The 26,134-nt window shown below is 47.5% G+C and overlaps 1 protein-coding gene across 12 annotated transcripts in view; it reads right to left on the bottom strand.

Annotated features, from left to right (window-relative positions):
* Positions 1-264: 264 nt before the first annotated feature.
* Positions 265-26,134, bottom strand: part of Ubr4 (ubiquitin protein ligase E3 component n-recognin 4) — a 128,183-nt gene continuing 102,313 nt past the window's right edge. For 9 of the 12 annotated variants that reach the window (XM_048816222.1, XM_048816223.1, XM_048816224.1 and 6 more), the window contains 18 exons: positions 25,357-25,554; positions 24,389-24,469; positions 22,067-22,154; positions 21,412-21,539; positions 20,424-20,531; positions 19,814-19,933; positions 18,933-19,123; positions 18,332-18,505; positions 17,766-17,865; positions 14,036-14,254; positions 13,172-13,285; positions 11,735-11,877; positions 10,998-11,153; positions 9,395-9,589; positions 6,591-6,815; positions 2,761-2,851; positions 1,990-2,152; positions 265-640 (listed from right to left, as the gene is read on the bottom strand). In XM_048816222.1, coding sequence (XP_048672179.1) covers positions 576-640; positions 1,990-2,152; positions 2,761-2,851; positions 6,591-6,815; positions 9,395-9,589; positions 10,998-11,153; positions 11,735-11,877; positions 13,172-13,285; positions 14,036-14,254; positions 17,766-17,865; positions 18,332-18,505; positions 18,933-19,123; positions 19,814-19,933; positions 20,424-20,531; positions 21,412-21,539; positions 22,067-22,154; positions 24,389-24,469; positions 25,357-25,554 — 2,559 coding nt within the window. In that variant the 3' untranslated portion in view covers positions 265-575. The remainder of the gene's footprint in view (positions 641-1,989; positions 2,153-2,760; positions 2,852-6,590; positions 6,816-9,394; positions 9,590-10,997; positions 11,154-11,734; positions 11,878-13,171; positions 13,286-14,035; positions 14,255-17,765; positions 17,866-18,331; positions 18,506-18,932; positions 19,124-19,813; positions 19,934-20,423; positions 20,532-21,411; positions 21,540-22,066; positions 22,155-24,388; positions 24,470-25,356; positions 25,555-26,134) is intronic. The other 3 variants (XM_048816225.1, XM_015485631.2, XM_048816232.1) reach the window with 2 other exon arrangements.

The following is a 26,134-nucleotide window of genomic DNA, read 5'->3' as shown; positions in this document are numbered from 1 at the left end:
AACTACCAGGGCCCCTGAATCTGGATTCCAGTGCTTAAGGCCAAAAATTAAGATCAAGGCCTTGGGCTGGAGCTGGTCAGGCTTTGTTTTGTGGGGGGAATCATAGCCATTAAAGGCAGTGCCCCGACTTATTGGTTGAGAACAGACGGACTCCCTGTGGGGCTGACAAGAGGCCCAGAAGACTGTTCCGGTGCTCACGCCACTGAGGGCTGTGCTCAAGCACCTGGCAGCATCACCAGGTGGGTGCAAGCAGGAGTCCACACCTTAAGTCATTCGTTTATTTCTCAAGATGTGCACACTCAAGTATTAAGTTGGCCAGGACAACTCATGGCTCCTAGGTATGTACAGGTCCTTCAATGGCTTGGGTTACAGACAACTTCATAGCTAGTGCACCACACACACAAGATAAAACAGGAAGCCTAAAAACCCCAAGCCACTCCAAGAAAAATGAGGGAGGGGAGAAGGGGAATAATGCAGCATCCTGTGTGGGGAATCAATGCACGAGGAGGGGACAACAGAGGGGTGGAAGGCAAGCTAGCTTCAATCTCCGTCAACTGCAGCTTCTGTGGGGATGTTCAGGGGATGGAGTTCAACAGGTCCTTCAGGAAGCTCTCTGGATCAGTGATTTCTGAGAGAAGACCTGGAAAACACAGAGCAGAGGGTGGGTAGGAGCAGCGTGCACAGCCCCCAGCCCCAGCAGAGTTGGCGAGGTTGAGAGAGACTGAGAGGCGAGCAGGGCTGCGTGTGGCCACACAGACAGCATAAGCAGGCACTGGGCTGAACAAAGCCCTCCACCGAGGCCACTGCTAGGAACAGCCAATGCAGAGGCTCCACGCTCTTGGAAGAGCTGCTCAGTTGGCAGTGGGCTGGGAAGAAAGAGGAATTCATACTGCACATCATTCCATACCTTCAGCCGGTCTCATTTCCAGAGAATGAAAAGATAAATGTTAATAGAGGCATTCTCTTGATAATGAGATCTGGGGGAAATTTTTTTTCCCTGCATTTTTACACTTACACAATCCTCACAATGAGCATCGGAAACAGTGAAGCCGAGAACCAAGCTAGCAAAACAGAGCTAGGCATGTTATTACCTCTGCTTTGGCCCAGGGCAGCTTCCTATCAGGACACCTCTGACAGAAGGCTGTGAAGCAACAGCGCTGTGACACCAGAGGGCCCTGAACTTTATTCCTAGGTGGGCTTCCCAGGCTGGAGCCCAAGTCACCTCCCCCTGCTATTACCTGGTGCTGGATCATGAAATCCAAACATAATTTTAATGTGTTTGCAATTAGGATGACAAATTTATTACACAAAGAATTTGTGCACAGGAGGGTATAATGAACCTCGGCTTTGCTAGCTTTGGGAAAGGAGCTGTCTACCAGTGTTTCCCATGATATGTCTAATGTGCTGCCCTATTTAGACACTCAAGAGGTGCTTTTTGCTGTTGGATTTACCATCTACTTAAGAGTTAAGAGTGAAAAGCCAGCCTCAGCAAAAGCGAGGCGCTAGGCAACTCAGCAAGACCCCGTTTCTAAATAAAATACAAAATAGGACTGGGGAGGTGGCTCAGTGGTCGAATGCCCCTGAGTTCAATCCCCAGTACAAAAAAAAAAAAGGCTGTGACATGAGAGGTCTCTGTCCCCAAAAGGCAGGAAGAAGACGGATTCACCCCCTTTCTCATGTTAATTCTCTGAATGTCACATTTCCTGGCTATGTTACTTGGCCCCTGACTTTGTCTTGGGAAACTCAGTCTCACTGCGTCTATAAAACTGGGGATAAGCAGAGTGGCTTTTTCACACGGGGCAGCCTAGAGGACTGAACTCAGACTCAATGAGGGGTGCAGAGCCTCGGAGGCAGACAGTGCTCAGTCTCAGTACACAACGGAGCTGCTGCCCGCTTGTCCGTGGCTTGGTGTTTACACGTTCTTCCCAGGCACTTTGGTGGGAGCTGGTTCACACCTGTGGCTCTTACAAGACAAGCCTTGACACTGACCGGCTACATCAAGGAACTCTGCAAAGGTCTCCACTGGCATGAACTCATCCTGGAAGGTCTTCAGGGCCTTGTCGGCAGCTTCGTAGATGGGCATGTCATTGTGACGGATGTACTCGGCCAGAGAGCAGGACCAGCCGCCCTCCGTGTTACTGGTAGGCACCTTCTACAAGAATCAACAGATAGGGCCAGATGACTCACTGAACGCTGCCTGGTCCTTGGCCTGGAGCTGGTCAGGCCATGTCAACCCCATGGAAAGAGCTCTCCCTGTACACAGAGCTTCCTGAAGGATGTGTTCTACCTCCAGGACCAAAAGAACCTCAGTCACTCCTCACAGAGCTCTCATAATGCACGTGCCACCGGAACCTAGGAGCACCACCACAGCCGCTCTCTTTCCTCCCCACACGTTTCACAGCTGCACTCCAAAGCTAAGGGAATCATCACCATGCTCTGATCGAGCTGTCTCACTCAGATGACAACAGAAGCCACCCTAAACACTTTGATTTTCTGAAGGAACAGCTCCCTAGAGAAGTGCACAAGGAGCAGGCAGCAAGCTTGAGGGACATGAGGAGTGACCCAGCTACATACAAATGGATAGCCCAGATGCGTGGGTCTGGCCTGAACCCTCCCCACAGCACCGGCTAGTTGCTTCTGAGAAGCAAAGTGCCTCCAACCAGTGAGGGGCAGCCTGTGGATGCTGAGGCCAGGTCAGAGCCAGGACCACAGACATCCTATACCCCTGCAGAAACCAGCTGGGGCCCCTGGATTCCTTACCTTGAACATGTTGTAAATGAGATCGACGAGGGCCCAAAAGAGAAGGGAGGAACGATAAACAGAATAGTCCTTCACTGCCTTATCTGTCAGCCTGGAAAAGAAAACCAAACCCATTCCATGAATTTCCTAGAAGGCCACTTGCAAGGGCAGAGCAAAGCAAGCTTGGGGCCAAGGGCAGAGTTACCATGATATTTGCCTCACATGGCTTGGTCTATGTGCCTATCTTCTTGGAAAATGCAGCTGTGGGCAAGGAAATCTGAAGCCCTGGGCCAGAGGGTTATCCATTACAAAGACAGTCCATGAAATCCATTTGATTCTTAGCACTATCTTCCAAAGCACAGTAAAACCAATGGGGAGACCTAAGTCCAAAGGCAATCAAGCCTCCTGACTTAAGAAATATAAACAGTTCCAATGCTTCCCATGTTTAGCCCTACACTAGCTTTTGGACATGATGGTGCCTAATATATGAAGAGGAAACAAGGTTCTATTTCAATTTTTTTTGGGGGGTGGGTACCAGGGTCTGAACCCAGGGGTGCTTAACCACTAAGCCACATCCCCGGCCCTTTTTATTTTGAGACAGGGTCTCGCTAATTTGCCGGGGCTATATTTGAACTTGCAATCCTCCTGCCTTAGCCTCCTCAGCCACTGGGATTACAGGTCTGTACCACGATGCCCCGCCACCTCAATCTTTACTTTCCCACCAGAAGAAATTTTATAAACAGCCAGGAGATGCAAACTAGCCAAATGCCATCATTTGTCAAACACATGCTCTATTAAAAACAGCAAGCTGGTAGAAAAATTGGTGTTGAGCAACAGTACTGTCTAGGATGGAGCATGCAACCACCCCAACACCTCCTAAATACTGAGGTAATCCCAGGGCTAGCTTTCACCACACCCCTTTATTTCTAACCTGTATTGTCGCCACTTAGTCTAATGATTCAGTTCAGGATTAAAGACTAGTCAGTGCCTTGGAACACCAGGGGCTGCCTCTGACAAGGGCCTTGGCCTTCACAGTAGACAGTCTTGGCTTGAGGAATGATCACACCAGGTACAACCTGATGAAAAATAGGAAGACTGGACTCCCTTCAGTGAAGGAAGTGAAGTTTCAGAGTCAAGATTTGGTTTCTACCACCTAAGCTCTATGAGAGAGCTCATTTGCAAATAGCCATCACATCTGTAATAGGTAAGTAAAGGCCATGAACCCTGCCATGGAGTATTCTATACCCTGGAACACTTCTCATGATTAAAGGGACATGTATAGAACTGTTCAGTACAAAATACATGTATATGTAAGAATGATAATGAAATAAGCACAGGTGTTATTTCCTAGAAGCTAAAACCATGGGCCTCAAATGAAGGGAGCACCTAGCATGAGACAGGCCATTCACACCTGCATTCAGCAGATGCTCAATTCACAAATGTAAAGTAAATAATAAAATGAGAGATGAATGTTAAAATATACTGCCTAACCCCCCTCTGCCCAAGATCTCCCAAAGTGCCCCACTTCCTCCTCTGCCTCCCAGCCCAGAGATGCTGCAGCATAAAGTAAAAATTACTGTCAGGTGGGCCCCTGGATGAGGGCAACTATCCACCCCTGAGTCCTGGCACCCGAGTCCTGGCAATAAGACAGTAGATAAGGCTGTGATGAAGGCCTGAGCAACTCCTAGCCTTAAATACCTGCAAGTTCCCAGCAGAGAAAGAACCACTTTTTTTCTGAATGAAAAATATGCAGAAGTCATTAGTTTGTCTTGAGCTACTTTTGCATATATCTGCTACTGCTCCTACCTCAAAAGGTACTGGACTGAAGCCGGGCGTGGTGGCACACGCCTGTAATCCCAGCGGCACAGGAGGCTGAGACAGGAGGATCGAAAGTTCAAAGCCAGCCTCAGCCTCAGCAAGACACTAAGCAACTCAGTGAGACCCTGTCTCTAAATAAAATACGAAATAGGGCTGGGATGTGGCTCAGTGGTTGAGTGCCCCAAATTCAATCCCTGGTACCCCCCCCCCGGCAAAAAAAGTAGTAGACTGAGGACAAAGTCTGCTGACAGTGACATTGCCCAATACCAGCATGACACTCTCTGACACATACTGCAGCATAAGGTCATGAAAGCAAGGACCACTTCCTTCCTGAAGTGCAGCTCCCTCTTCGGGAGATGTCCCCAGGATTAGAGGAGTGGGCCTGAAAGAAGAAAGGCCCACAGAACATAAGACAGGTGGAATAAATGCCCTTCAGCCATGACCTCTCCTTGGAGGGTGTCCCAGTACTGGGAAAGCCCTTAGTACCTCTGCGGGTCTGTTTCATAGGTGGCAGGTTCACAGCCCAGGCCATGGCCAGGCTTGGCTCTTTTCTGTGGCTGTCCTGCTTGGTAAGCAGGAATTCTTAGGTGACCCTGCCCAATTTAATTATTTAAGGCTAATTAGTAAAGGTGACTAAATTGCTACAGAGAAAATGGCAATGCATAAATGTAGCTCACAGTGAATTTCCTAATTAAGCTTGGACCAAACTGACTTTTCTTTAACTGCCTGGGACAGTAGTGAATCCCAGTCTCCTCAGTGAAGGCAGAACAACTCTAGCAAGCTTGGACCCCACACCTGCCGAGAACCTGTGCCCAACTAACGGCCACTCTACGTGCCATGGGTGCAGGCTCAGCCTGGCTGATCAACAATGTCACAGTCACAGGATCTGACTTTAGATTTCAAGGAGCTGGTTGACTACCCATGCTCAAGCTCTTGGGAAACACAGGCCAGTGACACATGTGGAATAGGGACGGGGTCACATAGGAGACTAACGAGATTCTCTCCCTCCCTGTACCCAACAGGCTGGAGTTGGCCACACCATAGGACAGCTCCAGTCTGGTCTCTCTGGGGCACCATGTGCCTAGAGCTGAAAGCGGTGAAGGACCAAGTGTGCCCACTCAGGCCCCTGCTACTTCACTTGGTTTGTCGTCATCATGGGCCTGAAAGTCCCTCTGCTGCTCCCTTGTTGGCCCCTATGTGAGGAAATGATCCTCAGATCCTAAACTACAGGATCCAGAGAACTGAAGCAGAATCAAAGGGACATCTTCCAGAAATGAAGCAGGGTCACATTTCACTCAAGTGGCAGCAGCAAGCTATTGGACTACCCCACGCCTACTCCCCAGCACAGGCAGACTGCTCCCCGACATCAGCCTGAGTGGGGCCAGAGTTCACTCCACACAGCCACCACTGCGGTCATCTCAAAGAGCTGGGGGTGGTTGTTTTTGTTCAGTTGTTTCTCCCAGGACACCCACCATCTGACCCAAATTGTAGCACAAGGTCATGAAAGCAAAGGATCACTTCCTTCCTGAAGTGCAGCTCCTCTTTGGGGGTGTCCCCATGATTAGGGGAGTGGGTCTGGAAGAAGAAAGGCCCACAGAACATGGGACAGATGGGATATGAACAGTAACCAAGAAGTGAGAAGCATGAGCTTTTAACTATTATAAAAGAAGAAAAAAAAAAAAAAGAAAGAAAGAAAGAAATTCCCTATCACAGTCACCCTGAAACTTCTTAGTTTATGGCAAAACTATCAAATCAAAAAAATTAGTCACCAGGCTTAGTCCCTGCTGATAATCTTAGTAGCGGTATCACCTGGTGCCTGGCTGCCTTCCTCCCTCAATTTTCTACCGAAGGTAAAACTGGCTTCACTTTTTCCATGGATGAACACAAAACCAGAGGGGACCAGGAAACTGCCAGCCATCAGCCTAGACTCGCAGTGTGAGGGAACCAGTGTTAACATCGACTGCTGAGTCAGCGAGCTCGCCTTTACCTAGCACTCATGGATTAGTCAGCAGCTTCCTGAAGCAGGTACTGACCTGGTGGCCCCCCCTGGAGCCACTGCCCGTGCCTGTGAGGTCACCAGCAGCCTCCGCAGGATCTCTACGCGTGTGGCTCTCCACTGCTCAGGGGGCAAGACGTGCAGGGCCAGAACTGTGAAGTAGTGGGGCCCATCCACATCAAAGGCACTCTCCACCCACTTCTCCTTGGGCTGCTCCAGGAAGCCTTGGAGGTTCTTCTCCTCTCGGGATGTTGCTCGGGTTCTGCAAGAAAAGGGGCATGGTGGGAGCAGGAAAGTGACATGGTGTTACACAGTGGGGTGCCAGCGTCTTTCAGAGCTGGTTGAACATGGGTAGAGCGGAGAGCCCCTTCCGCCATCAATGCTCCCAGGCCCTTGTTCATGGCCGATCCCTGCTTCCCACCCCCAACCCCTACTCAATCCAGGACCTCTCGCCTTTGAGCGCCCTGCGGCTGGCATGTTCACTGACTCTCCAATGTGGACGTACCTGACCACTTTGGAAGCCCAGAAAGTGAGGACACTTGCCCAATGTCACTAAGCCAGTGAGTGACAGCATCGAGTGTGGAAGGATCTAGACTCCCTGACTCGACCACAGCCCAAACTTACCCTTGCCCTCACAGGCACTGAGGAGCACCTGGCTACTTTCCCAGGCTCTCTATTTGGTTTGTTTTTCAAGGCAGGTGCTCTTCCTCCTTCGTAAGCAGAGCAATTTCTCCTAGGCAAGCACTGCTGGTCGTGCGCACTCTTGCCTAAGCTATGTGGTGATCGCCACCATAGCAAACCTGAACACCAGGCCATTCTGAGTGCTTTATGTGGATTATCTTATTTAATCCTCACAAGAACCCTGTGAGGCAGGTACTACCACTGACCCAATTTTACAGAGAAGAAAACTGCAGAACAGAGGTGTCAAGGACCTGGCCCAAAGTCATGAACTTTGGCTGAGAACCCTGGCAATCTGGCTCCAGAGCCTGTCCACTGTTAACTCTGCCTCATCCCCATAATGAAGTTTTGACCAGTGGTCATGGACCTGTCAATAAGAGATCACCCAGTCCTTCCTGATTACACTGCCTCCTCATCACCTGGCCGCTGTTCTCATGCCTCAAATGCTTGATGCCCTATCCTGACTCAGTGAGTGTAGGGGGAGGGTGGGGAGTAAACAAACCATGCTAGCAGCCACCCAAATCCCAGTTCCCAGATCTGCAGGTGGCACTGCCACAGTTGCTGGGCTATGGAGACAAGGGGTGGGGGGTGGGACAAGGTTACCCTGCTTCCTTCTGTTCCCCACAGAATGGGTCTGGCTAGAAAGGACAGACAGACCTAATTGGCTCTTCCAGCCCCTGGAAGGCTTCTGAACATCCTAGGATCTGCACAAGTTCACCGTGGCTTGCAGGTGTCATGGTGCGACTAACTCGTCTTTGTACATGTCCACCAGAGGCACTCAGTGCTCTGTAACCAAGCTCACACTGATGTCAAATGGTTAGTGAGGGAAGGCAGAATGTGCTGGAAGAACAGAAGCCTCTGGGTCAGCCTCTGCTTGTCCAAAGTAACTGTCAAGAGCCAACTCCGGGTCTTGAGCAGGAGTTCTAAACATCTGGCATGCAGGACCATGGCAGTACCTAAGTAACCAGCTCTACCCAAGCAGGGTGTGTGTTTTCCTCACGAGTTGGCTTCTCCCCCTGGGGAATGGAGCAGTCCACTCCACCCCATGGCTGCCAAGACACGTCTCACAAAAACCTGCTGTCAGGGCCCCAAGAACACTGATAATGAGAGCTGTCAGGCCTGCGGCAGAGTCTGGACAGTGGGCATGTCTGTGCCGTCAGCGAGGCCAGGTGTCTCCTCTGATACCCAAGGAGTCTGGCAATGATGCAACGCACTCCGAGGAAGCCCTGCCCTGCCTCTGTAACAATGCAGCCTGCACTTTGGAGGTCAGCCTTTTATCTCAAGGACAGGAAAGGAAGGAGAGAACAACATTGTTGATGAGAGAAGGCCAAAAAGGACAAAAGCAGACTGTACTGCTGCCTCCTCAGCACGGCAGTGCCTCAGGTGGGTGGCATAGCTTCCCATAGGCTGCCAATTTTCTGCCCACCAGAGCTGTGGGGCTCTGCCAGGAACATGTCCTATAAGTACGACGCCATTCACACCCAAGAGCTAAGGCATAATAAATCTCTTAATTTGCTTCTAAAACCTGGAGTGAAATGGGAGAATCTTCTCCACCTCCTGAGTGCTTCTTTTAAAAGACACTTCTAGGTGTCACCTAACTATGCCATATTGTGCACACAGATAAAAAAAACACATCTTCTTCCTGGCTGTCTTCCTTCTCAGCTGACTTCCCAGATAATCTTCAACGGTCCCTTCCCCTCTCACTTGCCAGAGTTTTACTTGCTGGAAGAAAAACAGGAACAGCAAACCCAGTTTCCAGGCATGCAGTGGGGCCTCAGCTCCACTGCCCTGCCTCGATGGGAAGCCTCCACCTGCGACAGCTCGTCTGCCCTGACTAGTGCTGCGCTGAGCTCCAACCATGGCCCCCCAAGCAAGAGGGCAGAATGGCTTTGCCCATTTTGCTACCCTCCAGGCTGAAGGCCAGTCCGAGGATGCAGCCCATGGCTGCCCACAGTGGGACACAGGGCAGTGTTAGAAAGTCACCCACCCTGTTATTCTGGGAAGCTCCCAAAAGCTACAGATGAACCTCTCTACCTCAGTAGAGGCTGCCTAAGGTCAGACACTGACTCTGGAACTAAATAGAGAGGTGATGGAAAAGCCAGGGGATCTTGTGGGGCAGAGGGTCCATGGGGTAGGCCACCCACTGGGCTACAGGATACTGACGTGTTCAGGACGTAAAGCACAGTGTGAATGATGTACGGGATCAGGTGGATGTTACTCTCCCGGCCACCCCCGCCGGTGTCTGCGCTGAACGACTGCTCCATGGCAAAGCGCAGGAAGAGCAGCTTGATGTCGTGGATATTGAGCTGGTATGTAGGCTCCCGCTGGCCTGTACACTCCTGGAGGTAAGTGTTGTGCCTGGAGAGAAGCAGCACGAACATGGAAGCTGGAGTGAGTTCCTGGAGAAAGCCAGGTTGACAGAACCAGAGGGAGAGCTGGGGACAAGGGCAGGGCCAGCAGGAGACAAGACCACAGGGCATTTTCATTTCTGCTGTGACCAAGTGTGACATTCCCTAAGTGTGGACAGATGTCATAGCACATATTGTGGATACATGATATATTTTGGAGGAAACATGGAACTTACTCCATTCTGGCAAGATGATCTACCCACAGGAACTCTCTCTTCAACCTTCAAATTCATTTATTTATTTTTTTTAATAAGTCAATATATATTCCTGTCCTTCTGGGCCTTGTCTCTTATTATTGGGTGACTTTGAGTAAACTACTTAACCTCTCTGTACTGCCAGAAACAACATATGGCAAACCTATAAATATGATACCCTTTGTTACTTTCATCATTATTACTCTAAGAGCCTGGTTTATAGTAAATATCTTCTTGTTACTGAGCTTTAAAACAGGACTTGGTAAGGGGCCACTCTGCCATGAAGCCCCACCAGGACACGGATCTCAGAGAAGCTTAAGCTATTCCACTCTGGATTTTCAGATACAGGGAGGCCTTAAAAGGAGTCCAGTATCCTCCGTGCAACTAAGCTACTTTCTTTGTTGTTATTATTATTATTTCCTTTCCTTTTTTTATTGTTACTAGGGATTGACTGCAAGGCACTCTATCACTCAGTTACATTCCCAGCCATTTTTGAGATAGGGTCTCACTGAATTGCCTCAGCTGGCCTTGAATCTGTGATCCTCCTCCCAAGTAGCTGGGGTTACAAGCATACATCACAGGCCTGGTTACTTTTATTATTTAAACATCAGAGCCATATACAATTATAAGTGAATTCCAGAACATTCTGGCCTTAAGGACTAAGTCAGGAGTCTGAGTTTTATGTCATAAAATCAGCAGAAGGAGAATGACCAACCATAATTTTATTTTAAACAGTGTCTCAGAAACCAAAGGTTCTCCTTTTCCTCACCCTGTGGGTGGGGCTCAGCAGGCGAGGACTTCTGTCAATTCCTACTCCCAGTCCCCATTTGCCCTGCATAGCTCTCTAGTCAGCAAACAAAGAGCATCATGGATTCATGGATGCCCAACGAAGGGGATAGGAAATAGGGCTGGACTGACAGCTTATCTACCCCATTTCCTGGAAATCCTCCTTTTTTGGAAGGGGAAGGGTATTGGGGATTGAACCCAGGGGCACTCCATCCCCAGCCCTTTTTAGATTTTTGAGACCAGGTCTCACTAAGTTGCTGAAGCTGGCCTTAAACTCATATTCCTCTTGTCTCAGCCTCCCATTGCTGATATCACAGGCATGCACCACTGTGCTTGGCAAATTCCATACTTTTACCATGGGAAATGCTTCATACTCACCTTGCCAAGCAAGTGGCAAAAGCCGATTCAGGGACATGGGGCCCCCAGACCGGGAGGAGCCCATTGCACTTAGTGTTGGCATTCTGCAGAGCAGCACTTTCCCACTCTTCCCGGCCTCGAGCCAACCTGGGTGGGGAGTAGAGCAGGGACAAATGACTACTGGAATTAAGCTGGCATCAGACACCTGGGCGGATGGGGGAAAGGGAGGCTTGCTGTTTAACAGTAAGTACATTAGGCCATGCTCTGACCTATAGGGAGAATGAACCATTTATAATCTCTGGACTTAAGGACCAAGTCTACAGACCTGAGTCTCATAGTAAAGAGAGGAGTGGAGTAACCAATCAAAATTTTAAACAGTTCCCCAGAAACTGAGGGTGCTCCTTTCTCTCACCCTGTGGTTGGGTGGGCCGTGGCAGGTCCAGACTTCTATAAACCATGGCAGAGGCTGGCTTCACTAACTTAGGTCAACAAACTACTTTTTACCAGCCTTGGGTCCCTACATCAAGAATGGCTTCTGGCCTATGGTTTAAGGTAGAACATGATTACTCCGCAGAGACTAAGGTATAGATTTAGAACCTCGGGGTTGGCAGTCCCACTCCCTGCAACTCCAGGGCTTTAGGGAAGTGTGGCCCACTCCTCTGAAATAATGTAGGTCCAGAGCAGAAGCATACATGAGAGAAAAGGGAGGCTCTGGGAAGACCTGCTGAAGGAGCCACTCTGCAAAAGCCAGTGCCTACCTGACAGCAGCCAGGTGACAGTCGTAGTGCACAATGTTGAAGTGGGACACAGTGCTATAGCCCTGCTGTTTCCGGGGCTTGTTCTCCATCTCCTCCAAGGCTACCCGCTTAGTGAAGGTGTAAATGCCCAGGACCTTTGTGGGCTGCAAAGACAACAGATGATAAGAGAGGAGAGGTGAGGAGAAAACCCCACCTCAGGCTTAGGAAGGAGGTAGAACAGAGTGAGGAGAACTGAGTGTCCTCCTTCCCAGGCAATGCCCTAGGATTGGCTGCTTTACGCAGGGAAGTGCTCAGAAGAGCAGGTGCTCTGGTTGAAAATGGTTTATTCTCATCAAAAATCAAGCTGAGGTGTAATTCCTCAGAGCAGCATTGAGGGTGGTGGGATCTTTAAGAGGCAATCAGGTCGGGGCTCCACCCTCACAAAGACCAGCAGTTCCCTGAGGGGTGTTGTGAGAGGGCCTGGTGCCTCTCTTGGACGCCCCGGCCCCCATATCCTTGCACTTTGCCCAAGAGATCTTACCAGAAACCGAGATTTCGGCACTATGCTCTTGGACTTCCAGAACTATAAGCTAAATGAATCTTTGTTCTTTACAGATTGATCTGGACATTTTGTTACATATAGTAGCAGAAATGTACCAAAACATTGGCACCTCAGCTGTGGGTTTGGCACCAAGCTAGGTACAGCCTAGGGAAAGGGGTATGAGAGTAGCCAACAGGAGGAGCTGAGCAGACAGGCAGAGGAGCAAGCCCATGCCATCCTTCTCTCCGGGCCTCATCCATTTGGAAATGCAGGACGTGCTGCTTTCTTGACAAGTCACCTGCTTTTCAGGAGTTGACAGGCAGTGCTGAGGAAGCTGCAGCACAGCAGGACCAACAGAGACACTTGCCCTTCCACACCCTGGGTGCTGAGAGTGGTTAGTTCATGCTGGGGAGGAAGGGGCCACCTTCTAGGCCTTCAGGGGAGAAATAGGTCACCTGCTGCTCTGCTCCTTTCAGGTTAATCTAGCTTGAATATGCCTGGAAAGTGGGGGCTCTGATCTTTTCCCCCATCATCCTGAATGAAAGCAGCACAGTGTGCTGTGAAGATCCCAGGTCTGGAGTCAGAGCAGCCCCAGCTGGAATTCTGGCTCCACCATGTGTCCTTTGTTTTCTTGACCATAAACTGGGGCTTTTTTACATTTGAGACAAGATTACCCAGTTTACACAGAGCTCTGAGCCTGAGGCCTCACATACAGAAGGAACCCAGTGGGTGCTATTTGTCATCAAGGATGGTGATGTTCAGTGTGCCTTCCTGCCTTTAAAAAAGGACAGCATACAGCCTTGACCCCAGGCTAAGAACAATAGGGTCTGCAGGAAAGGGACGCTGCCTGAAAATGAGGCCAGACCATGCCCTCAGAGCCCATGTCCCTGAGGCCAATTGTTGCCCAGCAGTGGTACCTGGAACTTGTATCCCTCTCTGCAGATGCAGCATGTGAGGCCGGGCTCCTCAATCAGCTCTTCCATCTGCTTCAGGAGCGCAGTCTTGGTCACCACCTGGCCTTTTTCGTTTGTCTGTAAGAGAACCCAGGTAGCATGTCAGAAGGGGATTCTCACATGCCCTTCCACCCTGATCTGGGGACGCTTAAACACTGTTAACATCAAGAGCAAAGTCCTTCAGACTCAGATTCTTTTGCTATTCTCCCCTCCCTACAGGAACCCTTGAGGCAGAGGAAAACTTCCAATGAGAACTCCAAGTGGTACTTCCATTTGCCACCAAAAAAAGCCCCCTTTCTTTGTTCCAGCAATGCCAGGTCTCAGCTGGGAAGAGCTGCTGCATTCTGACTGGCTCACCATTACAGTGTGACTGTTGAAACTGCTGACACTCAAGTTTGCAGGGACAAGGCTCTTCTAGGATTACTGCTTCCTCTAAGGTGGGATAGTGAAGCACAGAGCCCTTTGTGTCAAACAGATCCTGATCAAAACCCTGTCAACCAATTAGTTTTGTGCCTTGACCTACTGACTTCTCAATTTCTTCATGTGGAAAAATGAATATAATGCTATCAACTCATAGAATCACTTGAGGGTTTAAACAAAATCTTATAAGTAAGGTGTTCCAGCATTGTGCCTGGCACGCAGCACATCCTCAATACCCAATGGTATTTTTACTGTTTTTGTTAACTTTTGCTAAGTCAACACTGAGCCCCATCTATAAGCAGAACAGCAGTCACACCTCTGAGGTACCAGTATACTTAGTTCCTGCCTCCTCCTGTCCTGCCTTCACCTGCACCATTGTCAACCCAGGACTCGAGGAGGTGGCTTTACCGTCATGCCCAGGGTGCCCAGGGCCTTCTGCCTCATCGCCATGGCCATGCGCTTCTTCTCAGCCCGGGTCTCCCTGCGGGCTGCGTCAATCTTCTTGTTTACATCAGGGTGTTCCCGCAGCGCCTCCAGCAGGTTCTCTGCCAGAGTCCCAATGCCCTCGTCACTGGACACCTGCTCCAGTTTATGCAGGTTTGTGATGGAGTCGGTTCCAATCAGAACCTGCCAATAAGAGAGATAAGAGAGAGACCAGAGAGATACATGTATCCAACTCTTGAGACAAGCCTTCTTCCCAGGAGCATAAAGATCTGAAAAATCAACCAATACACACAATCTGTCACTTGCTCAACTGCAATGAGACCCTCTGATTCCTCACTGACACATGGAAGGAGGGTGACTCTGCTACTGCCCTTCACTTGTTGCTACAATCTTTAGCTTCAGTGTTTCCAACTGTAAAACAGGGATAATGCCAGGGTGGAAGTGAAAATTAAAAATCAAATGGCCCATGTAAAATAGCTATCACAATGAGAGTGAACAGGGCCAGCGGGGCCTCTTATCCTGACAAGAGAAGCAGCAGCCCGCCAGGCAGGGCAGGCACTGTGGTTCATGACACACTGCTCTTAGGTTCTTCATCCAGGAGCCCTCCGGGCCCTCTGAACCTAGGGCACAGCTTCCTCAACCCAGGGATACGAGAGGCACAACTAGTATATGTGTGAGCAGAGATAATAAAAAACAAATAAAAAACAGATATCAACCCCCGTGCTTGAGAAGGTTGGAAGTCACAGTACCATGGCACTGGTCATCAGGCGCCATGGCACTGGTCATCAGGCGCCGTGGAGGATGTCAGAACACCCAAGGCAGACGGTGCCTAGAAAAGGCCCCCAGGTGTGCTCACTGAGCATCACCACCACCCCATCACCAGTGAACTGATGGCAATGACTATATATCTGACAATAAGTTGAAAACAACAAAGCTAACTTGCAAAACTCAGCCCTCAACTCAGATCATTTGCTAGCTCATAAATCTACTCTCACTGCAGCTATGCTTTAAATCGCACCTCAGCAAAATTACGTTATCTCATGTCTTGTGCTTCTATAAGCTGAGCCCATATTTCAAATCCTATTGAACTTTTCCCACAGGTGCCCCAAACTTAACACCCTGGGTATCTACTGTGAGTGCACATGGATGTATATGTGTGTGAAGGAGTGTTTTAGGTGACAGGGAAACAAAAGACTCTGCTGTCAGTTCACATTTCAGCAAAGAGGATAGAACAAACATCTACAGTGTATGCTAAAGAATATTTCCCACACACTCTCAAACCTCCCGGGTCCACCACCTCCTTGCACCACACTGCCATTCACCTCGACACCTAATCCAGGGACTGAGCAGTGTTACTGATCCATCCAGCTTCTTCAATGTGCACAGTCTCTAAATCCATTATTCTACCTCCCAGGTCTCTGTTGAGTCTACTAACTAGTCCAAGCTGCCACTGCACTCCCCTTGATCATGACAGCAGCCTACTTCCAGTCTCACCTCCCTTCAGGGTCTTCTCTGTAATATGGCCAGGCACTGCCCACTAGAGAAAATGCACACTCCTCTCACTGGAGAATATTCTTGGACTCACTGTTAGCTCTTGCCATACCTCCTCTGCCCTACACAACTGCTTCCATTTCTTATGATGCTTTAAGCTTTCTTTTGCCTCTGAGCCTTTCCAGGTATCACTCTCTCTTCCTAAAAATCCTCTTCCCTTTGTCCCCTTCCACACCACATCTATCTCACTGCATGGTCACTACTATTTTTCTGGTTCCATCTTCCATCAGGCACACTGAACATCTCGTTCAGCAACTTATTAGCTTAGTCCAGTACCAGACATGACAACTGCTCAATAAATCCTCTGAAAGAAAATTATGAATGCCAAGCATTTAACTAGATAAAGTTTTACTCTAAAGAAAAGAATTCAATTTAATAATGAAAGCAAGCCCAGGAAGCAGCTGATTGGAGACTATAGGGCTCAATCACAGCTGTTCCTTGACTTAGTCCTCTGCAAAATAGAGCTTCTTCATAGCAACAGAAAACAATGTATGGGAAGACCCTTACTGCAAAAAATCATCTCTACAAAAATAGCTAATTGTGACAATCTGTACTGAGTTGAACAAGAGTTTAGAACAATAAAGACTGGAGTAGAACACTTGGAAGAATCTTTAATAGAATTATCACATTTTTTGGAGCGAGTTATCAGAACAGAGCATCAAATAAGAAGTTGGAACCACATTCAATATAGAACCTTATAGACATTAAAAAAAATACAACCCTAAGGACTCTCAAAACTCAACATTAAAAAAAAAATTAAATAATCCACCTAAAAAATGGGCAAAAGACATAAAGTCATTTCACTGAAAAAGAGACACACATGAAGCACATGGAAAGGGGTACCTGTGCAGCAGCACAGCCACCAGGGAGACACAGCCAGCACAGCAGCAAGAGGTCACTGCACATCTGCAGGAGGCGGAAAATCAAAACACAGCCTCCAACTGCTAGTAATGATGCACAGAAACCAGACTACACACATGCTGCTGTAGGGATCTTTGATTTCTTGTAAACAAAACATGCAACTACTATTCAACTGAGTAACTGTACTCTTGGGTATTTTTCTTAGAAATTGAAAACTTAAATTTACCCAAAACCCTGCACCTGAATGTTCACAGCAGCTTCATAAGTAATAGTCCAAAACTGGAAACAACCAATTATCCTTTAGTGGGTGGACGATTAAACTGACTGGGCTATGTCTCTACCATAGAACACTGTGAAGCAATAAAAAGGAATACATGTATTGATACAGGCAACAGCTAGGTCAATCTCTAGAAAATCATGCTTAGTAAAAGAAGCCAATCCCAAAAGGTTACACACAGTATGATTCCATGCACATGACAACCCCTGAAATGACAAATTATAAAAATGAAACACAGATCAGCTCCAGTGTCTCCTGGCAGGGGCGTAGAGGGAAGTGGATGCAGCTACAAAAGGGCAACAAGAGGGACCCGTGTGGTGATGAATTTGTCTTGTATCTTGACTGTTAGGATTAACAGTGGCTGTGACACATGCTGTAGTTGTGCAAGATGCCTTCATTGGAAAAGATTGGGTACATACCATTTCCCTGTATTATTTAATGACTGCATATGAATCTATAGTTATATAAAATGAAGTTTGGAGGAAAAAAAAAAAAAAAAAAAAACCCCAGCCCTGGTTACCTGCTTTTGGGGGGCCAGTTAGGATTTGTGAAGGGTTAACAGACACCTCAGCCCAGTGGGGAGAGATCAGGAACGGGCTGAGTAGAATGGATGGACCTCCCCTGGTAGAGTTTTCAGCTGCCTGAGGCACAGTAGAAAATGGTGGCAATGGTATTGTGAATGTCCCAGAAACTGTGGTCAGAAGTCATAACTGTTTTACAGTCTGGCCAAGTCATGACCCTCACAGTTCAAATGCTATACAGCTGATCCATGAGACAAGAAACATTACTTAAGACTAAGCAAAGGTGGAAATCACAAATATAATTACTTCCCTCTGCACAGAGAGAACTAGATGACTCCTAAAAGTCCCTTCTACTCTAGGAACTGAGTAGAATCACATCAGCGGTTCTTTGTTCAGTTGGTGATAGATATAAGAGAGTAAACGGCTCCCTCCTACCACACATCCTATCTACAGAACAAGGTCCACATGCACACTGGCCACTCACCTGGGTGGCAGGGTGCTGGATAGCCAGCCCTCGAAGAAGCCTCAAGATAAATGGCAAGGCTGGGCGAGATAAAAACTTTTTCCAAATGTCAGCATCCAAACTGCAAAACAGAAGAAATCGTATTAACAGGCCAGAGAAGCAAAGCACTTGGAAGTCAGTCGTTCATTCTGGCTTACTTACACTCCCAGGGCGTGCGTGTTCATTTTGAACTTGTGATCCTCTTGCCTCAGCTTTCTGAGTTACTAGGATTATAGACCTGCACTACTACACCTGGCTTTCCCACTACTGATTTAAACCAGACCCTCTAAGAATGTCACAAAGATTTGATAAGAACTACCCAGCTCAGCCTAGAAACTAGCGGAAGTGATGAGCCTGAATAGAAACAAAAAAAGCTGCCATCTTTTCCTTAAGGACTCTGCAGTTGTTCAGTGGTCACCCTGATAGTTTCCAGAAGGGGAGGGAAGTCTCCCAGAAGAGCAATGGGCATGAAGCTCTGCACCAAGATGGTGACAGAGAAGACCAAGGACAGGGAGGGAAGCCCCAGTCCCTGGAGGAGGGCTTCTCACTTCTTGGCACTAGGGATGTGCTTCTTCATGTAGTCCAGAGCATTCTGGGTGATTCCCTTCTGGAGGATCAGATCTTTCAGCTGATGCCCATTGCTGTTGTTCTTGATGCCAGCTGCGATTTTGCAGAAGCAGTCCAAGAAGACTTTATCATCACCACTGTGGTCTTCATCGTACCTAGGAGCAGAGAGCAGAATCTGAAGGTGTGAAGGTAAAACAAAAACCCCACCACGTCATTCTCTTGGTTAACAATCACCAATCACCTCTAGTCCAAACTCCATCATGATAAAAATCCTTGGACCTGACCATGCCACTCTCCCTCTTAGCTGCTATGTGCCAAAACTCACACCGTTTTTTTTTTTTTTGCATTTTCAAGCTTTTGTGTACACAGCTCCACCTTATCGTGCCCCTTTCCATCTCACAAACTACTTCACCCTGTCTGCTAGCCAGCTCTACTTTAACACAATATATTTCAATTGTTGCCTCCCCCACTAGACTGAGCTCCTTAAAAGCCAGAAGGGGGACATAAAAATCCAACAGAAATTCAGTGTTCCTTCCTTGGTCTCACAGACTAGTTTAGGCTTTTGTGGGGACTCTCACATACTTATCAAAGTTGCAGTACGGTTTGAACCGCTCTACCAGGATCTGCATTTTCTCCACCTCTCCAAAGGAGAGATATGGGATGATGCGAAGCAGGCCCTGGAGAACACTAGGATTGGAGCGGACAAAGGTGCTGTTGATCTGGTCCAAGAGCATCACAAGTTGATCCTTGTCACCTGTGAGGAGGAGGTTGCCCTGCAAAAGAGAAGCGAGGGTGAAGTCAGGACTGTGTAGTCAACAGCTGACCCCATAAGGTCATCCATTCCCATCAGACACAGAAGAACTGGTTTTTAACACTTCCTGGGCAATTATAAACAGCAGGAGTTTCACTTGATAAATTACTTTCTAAGTTTCTGTGATGGTCTCTCAACAATCTCAGGTGGTCAAAATGAACTAGGACAATCTCCCCTCCTCCCAGAGAATCCAGAGGGCCGAACATTCATCTGGGCATATTTCTGGCCAAATCACTGGTACCAATAAGAATGGAGAGAGTTGTAGGTGGAGACAATGGAGAGAAACTGAACTGTGTTCTAGGCCTGAATCTACCAGTGATCAACTATAAGGCATCGAACAGCTCATTTCATTTCTCTGGGCTTAAGGTATCCTCAATTGACAAAGGTCCCTGACTATCAGCTAAGACATGCCCCGATTCCATCAAGGAGCACTGTTTTAGTGAAAGAACATCCTTAGCAGCTATGTTTCTTCTGAATTCAAAGATTTCAGGCTCTAAGATAATGATGTCCCCATAGTTAAATCTTGCCATTCCTGTGACTTGAGAGCGTCATTCTGGGTTCAATTTGGCTGGACACAGACATGCCTACTGCTGGTAATGAGACAGGGCAGGTTCCCAGTGTCTGTCAGGGAGGGAGTGGGCCCTATACTTACCTTATCCTCGCTCAAGGGCTCGGCATTGGACTCATCTAGAATGATCTCCATGATGCTAAGCACCTGCTCGGCCACAGCTGCACCCCCACTGTCCTTGCTCTCCTGCTCAGCTACCAGGGCCTGTAGAAGAAGAGACCCAGACACTCTCAGGATACAACCATTGTTGATGACATCTGATATCCTATATGGCCTTAATTCCCAGAAACTGTGTGAATACTCACAACGTGCCTGTTCTGAAAAGGAGACAAGCATGTGGGATTTTGACAACAATGAAAATGTGCGGGTCTCTTTCTTGGGTGCCCAGAGGAGAAGGATACTACTTTTCTATTGGTGTGGCTTATGGACTATTTCAAGGACTGCCTTCCTCTCATCTGAATTCAGAAAAGGTTCAAGGAAGCTCTGGGGTGCCATAGCAAGTGCACAGGCAAAAGTTAGCAGGAGAAAGGGGGCACTGGAAGGACCCACATTTCTCTACCAGTCAGTCAGAGAGATGGAGGCCTTGAAGAGGCTGCAAGTCCATTTCACCTTGCCCAGAACTGAAGATGCCCCCCAGCCTCGACCTAGGGCTACTAATGCTCCCTCTTCATCATCTGAAGCCTCAACTTCTTACCAAGTTTAGAGTTCCCAGCATGACGTTCAAAGTGTTCATTTCCAGCTTGACTAACTGTTGCCGATTGACTTTCACCTTCACACAGTAACTAAACAATTTCAGCAGCACCTGACAAGAGAAGCATATCAAAGCCCATGAGAGTGTCCACAAGGGTAAGATATGGGGACCAGCAGGAACGTATGTCTCAGAGGGTTATGTGTAATCAGTAGGTACTCCTTCTGAAATGCAGGGGGGCAGCAGGGGAAGTGAACACAAAGGAGACATGGTAAGGTGGCGGGGCTCTTAATAGGTTGGCATTTAAAACAGCAATGTTCTCCAGAGGCCACACCCAGAAGCTAGGCTTATTTCTATCATCCCTGAATGATGGCAGTGACACAGGTTCCTAATGGGATGAGTACTGATACTCTGTCTTGGGGAAATTCTGACACTAAGAGCCTGAACCAATGGTAAACAGAATGATGCCAAAGTTCCTAGAGACTATGGGAGCTCAAGCACCAGGCAGGTCATTTAAAACAGACATGATAATATTTAGCCCTGTATATTCTAGGGATAAAAATAGTAGTGAAATATTTGTGGTGCCTCTGGAATCCTGTAATTCTGACTAATAAAATAGCCAGAAAAACCTCCAAACAAGACCCTACAATGTGAGAAATTAGTTACATTACAAGATCCACTTAAAAAGCAATAAAAAAAAAATTATTAATGATGATTGACATAGTGCAGTTACTTGGAGGAAAATAATGAGATTATTGGTTCCATAGATGACTAAAGAAGTACTAGAGGCTGCCATGACACTGGGTTTTGGGGGAGCAGGCCGGGAAAGAGGAGTAGGGGGTCAATGATTCAGAGTGTGCAGGTTCTTCGCTGGTCCATGGTACCATGCTGCCCTCTAGGGTTAAGTGGCACAAATGGCCATAGCTTTGTGTTGCAGAGGCCTCTCCTTCCCAGTGCAGAAAGGCTGATCCCAGCCCTGCTGCCCACAACTTACTGTTAGAAGGTGGCGGCCCTGCTTGAAATCTTTGATCCCAGCCAATCTGTTAAGCATGCATTCTAGGCCCCCACACTGGGCCATTACACCAGCCATCTTGTACACTTCTTCTTCATCTTCTTCTTCATCTGGAAGAAAAGGAAAGCCACGAAGAATGGAGATAGGTGAAGATGGGAATAAATCAGAATCCCCAGAATGCAACAGCCCTCTCCTGGGCTGAGAGCAGAAGGCCCTTTTCCCTATCTCCAATAAAGACAGCCACAAAAAAGGGTCAATATTGGATACTAGACTACACAACGTCATTCCAAAAAGAGCTTTTCTTAAGGTTCAAGTAAATTAAAATCACTTATTCAAACAGGAAACTACAACAATCACTATCACCAATGGGAGAACAAAATAAAACCAGAACAAAAATAAAACTGAACTCAAATTTATTGCTAACTGCATTTTCGCCCTAAAAGCTTGATCACTCTCAGTCTTCAGATGTGTTGAAATCAGGCCCTGATGTCTATATTTTCCTCCATAGAGAGGTAAATCCACAGCTCTGATGCAGAGTATAAAGAGTATTTGTTGAGAATACCCAAGTTCCTGGACAGGACCATGTGGTCTGAAACCCCAAGTCCATGTGCAGCACTGCAGGTGGAAGGGACGTTACCTGTGGTGGAGTCCAAGGACTCAATGAACTCCTCAGTAGCATCGCCCAGCAGCCCCCGCATTCGATAAACAATTCTCATGGGCTCTCCCTGAGCAGAGAAAGTTGGAGAAAAGCACTTATAATAAGCCCAGAAAAATGCAAAGGATCCAGCATCTGTTAGGCTTAACGCCCAGCAACATGAAGCACCTCTGCTTTTCTACAAGGCCTGAGCCCCGTCTCAAAACGCACTGCAATTCCTTAGGAGAAAGGAGGCGGCCCAGTGTCCACTGCAGGGTAAGCATCACATAGACTTTATGCGTAATCTCATTCACACCTTTTTATTAAGGGCTAAGTAGGTCCTATGCTAATGAAGCACTTTACATTATCCTTTTGTACCAGGCTCAACAGCTTGTTCAGTTATCCAGCCGTAAGCCCCATTCTAAATCTAAGCCTATGCCTTGCTCAGGAAAAACTCCAACTCCTGGGACTACTACCCAAAGAATCACGTCAAGCAAGTTCATTTACATCAAAGAACTTCAATGCAGGTCTCAGGCACCAAGGGAAAAATGAGAACCCATCAGTCTCTACCTGGGAGAGTGTGAAATCTCCATGTCATCACACAAGGAGAGGATTTGACCAGACTGCTCCACGCTAACACCCACAGACTGACTAGAATGGTTGGGAATAAGCCCCTGTGGGAATCCATGTGGTGCTAGGCACTGGGCTGGGCTCCCCAGCACAGGTGCACTTGGTTTGGAGGTGAGAAGCAGGAGCTCAACAACATACTCTAGGACTGAGTGACAAGTGGGCACCACCCCAATGCCATCTGCCTGCTTCCAACTCTATGCACAGCTTCAAGACAAGAGCCCCTGTCAGAAAGGCCAGTTCTTTAAGGGCCTCCAGCTAGGGAAGCCCAGTGAGGACTCCTCAGAGAAAATCACCACAGAAAATAGAGCACAGGAAAGTAACTAAAGAGATGGGCTATTTATCAGGCAGACAGAGGGTAGAGAAGGGACAGGAAGTTGAAGACCCAGATAAAAAAACTATCATGAACTCTGGAATTTTCCAGAACCCCTCAGTGAAGTAAGCACACCATCATGAAGAATGAATGATTTTCAACTTAAATATGACTTCATGGTTCAGAGGGGAGATGCTCACATGCATTCTTTGGTGTACCACCACCACTTACAAGAGTGCCCACGGGTACTTTATCTTTACTTTTTTTTTTTTTTTAAACATGCATTGGAGATTAAGCCTGTATTGTTCTATTTGGATGCTAATAAGTCACTGGCAAGGTACAATGGCTGGGACAGTCTTCTGTCTGTCACTCTGTCAACAATGCTACATTTACCTAACTGGCAACAGAAACAGGGACCAGGATTCCTGGCATAGTGGGAGGACAGAAAGGAGAGGGGCAAAAATGTACAGTGTATCGCCAATTTATTTTCCTACAGAAATATTTGGGACTAAGTATTTTAAAAAGTTTGCTGTGCCAGGCATGATAGTGCATGCCTACAATCTCAGCTACTTGAAAGGAAGGCTGAGGCAGGAGGATGGCAAGTTCTAGGCCAGACTAGATAACTTAGTGACACCCTGTCTCAAAATAAAAGGGGCAGGGATGTGGCTCAGTGGTAGAGCACAAAACAAAGATGTTTGCTATGCTTCACTAGTACACTACTTTGTTGTAACTAAGTTAAACATTTGATGTTTACTGAAAAGCCCCAGCAGAGACAAAAGAAGAAAAGGAATAGAAACAGAAAAATGAAGAAGGAAGGGACACAGAAAGAGAGGAAAGGAAGGAAAACAGAGAGAAAGAAACACAAAAGAGGGAAAGGGGAAGTAAAATGTCTGACTTTCCTAAGAGGACAAAAAGCATCAAGGTGACCAAAATGACCACAAAATGACCCTCCTTGAGAACAACTGCCTATCTGAGTTTCAGTTCCCCAAGGAATAAAACAGGAACAATGCTTCCTGACCCAGCTTTCATAGGGGGTGTGCCTGTGAAAGCTGAATTCTTAAGAGGATACAAAGTTCAAGATAGCCAGCATTCCCCATCACAGCATGGGCTCAGAAAAAACACCACCTGGCCTCAAATCTTTGGGATTCGAGACCTTGCAAGGCAGAAAATGCTCGTGCCTTCTTGAAGCTCTTTGATCCTCATTAGTCAGATGTTTCCAAAAGCAGACAAGGTAACTGGTTGATTCCCCATAAAAGAGAGAAAACAAAATGCCTAAGGGTTCTTCCGAGATGGGTAAGTGGTGACATGTGATGGCTCTTCCTGGTCCAAGTCTGTTGAGTCAGAGAAGGACACCCATACCTCCAAGCAAGACAATAAGCACATACCTCATTTGTGGTACACCAGACCTTTTTGTAAACCTCAGCCACAGGAAGGTCCAAACTAATGATCTTATTGTTCACTAGAAGCTGAAGGGAAAAGATGAGGCCGTTATTCCAAATTAATTGTAAGGCAAGTAAGTCTCAAGATCAAAGAACACTTCATGGCAGTGGTTCATAATCTATAATTTCCGTGTGTCATGGATCTTTCCATCAAACACCTGCTCAGGGACAAACACCCTAACCCAACCATGGACTCCAGTTTAGAAACCCTGCTGAGGACCTTCTATTTTGAGCCCACTTTAGTACCAGAAAAGGCAATTTTTCATTTTATTCAATGTGTCCTACACAATGTGTGTGTGTTTTTTTTTTTTTTTGGTACTGGGGATTGAACTCAGGAACACTTGGCCACTGAGCCACATCCCTAGCCCTATTTTGTATTTTTATTTAGAGACAGGGTCTCACTGAGTTGCTTAGAGCCTCGCTGTTGCTGAGGCTGGCTTGAATTTGCTATCCTCCCATTTCAGCTTCCCGAGCCACTGGGATTATAGGAATGTGTCACCATGCCTGGCCATGATGTACATTTAACACCACACGCCAGAGGTTGTCTTCCAGAAAGTATCAGACACAGGGCTACAAACTTAAATAGGCACTAAAATGCCAGGATTCTGGGAGCACCATTAACTTGGAATCTCTCAGAAATCTCTGCCAGAAGCAAACAATGATAATGAAACATATCACCACTATAACCAACATCCATTAACCACTTGCTTATTCCATGCCTTGGGCAGAGCCATTCATACGTAATTAATGGTAAAACCCAGCGAGGCAGAGAGTGGGAATCATTAACCGTACTTTATAGATGAGGAGGCCGAAGTCAGCTCTCTTCCCAGGGCTAATCAGCTACTTAGAACAATCAGCTGGATTTGATCCCAGCCCACACTCCTAGTCTCCGGCAGACTATCTTCCCTGATTACCTCCATTCCACTGTCATCCTCCAGGAGAGCCACCAGGTCACAGTCCTGGCAAATCTTGTTCTTTATATCCCTCATAAGTGGCCCAATGCCTGGCTCATTGCTGCTATACGGGTTCCCAGGCATCCTGCCCTGTAAAAAGTCTTCTTGTTGGGGATCCTTCTCCAGAGTCACAAAGAACTCAGTGACTTCATTCTCCTCCTAGAGGAGACAGAGAAGGATGTATCAGAAGGGACAGAGGAAGGAGAGATTTATACCATGCTACCTTGTTCTATGGACCCTCCAAGGGAACACGCCAAATGCATCCAGCCTTTAAACATGAGAGACATAAAGGACAGAAAACTCAGAGGTCATTCTAAATGGCCACATACAATCCAAATAGCCTTAAATATCAAATATCTCCTCTGATACTCAGGTAGACGAGGAGAGGAAGCCTAACACTAAAGCAGAGAGGAAGTGACATGCTCATCTCATGCAAGGCTAGGCAAGACCAGTGACTGCGTCACTGATGACCCTGAAGTTGTGGAGAGGACCTCTCTATGTGACACAACACTATATGACACTGTAAACCCAGCCCCAATGCCCTCTTATTGCTGTCTGAGGAGGCTCATGTCTTCCTCAATAGCAGGAAGGGGGCTTGGGTTCACACTGGGCTTCCATGTAGCTCAAGCCAGAGAGAAAAGACACATGTGTTGCATGTCCACAGAATAAGGGGCTGTAGGGAAGGAAGGAAGGAAGGAAGGAAGGAAGGAAGGAAGGAAGGAAGGAAGGAAGGGAGGAA

The sequence above is a fragment of the Marmota marmota genome, unplaced genomic scaffold (assembly GCF_001458135.2).
Source record: "Marmota marmota marmota unplaced genomic scaffold, marMar, whole genome shotgun sequence".
Lineage (NCBI taxonomy): Eukaryota > Metazoa > Chordata > Mammalia > Rodentia > Sciuridae > Marmota > Marmota marmota.
Note: the sequence above shows the minus strand (reverse complement) of the source record. Positions and strands in the feature narration are given on the sequence as shown.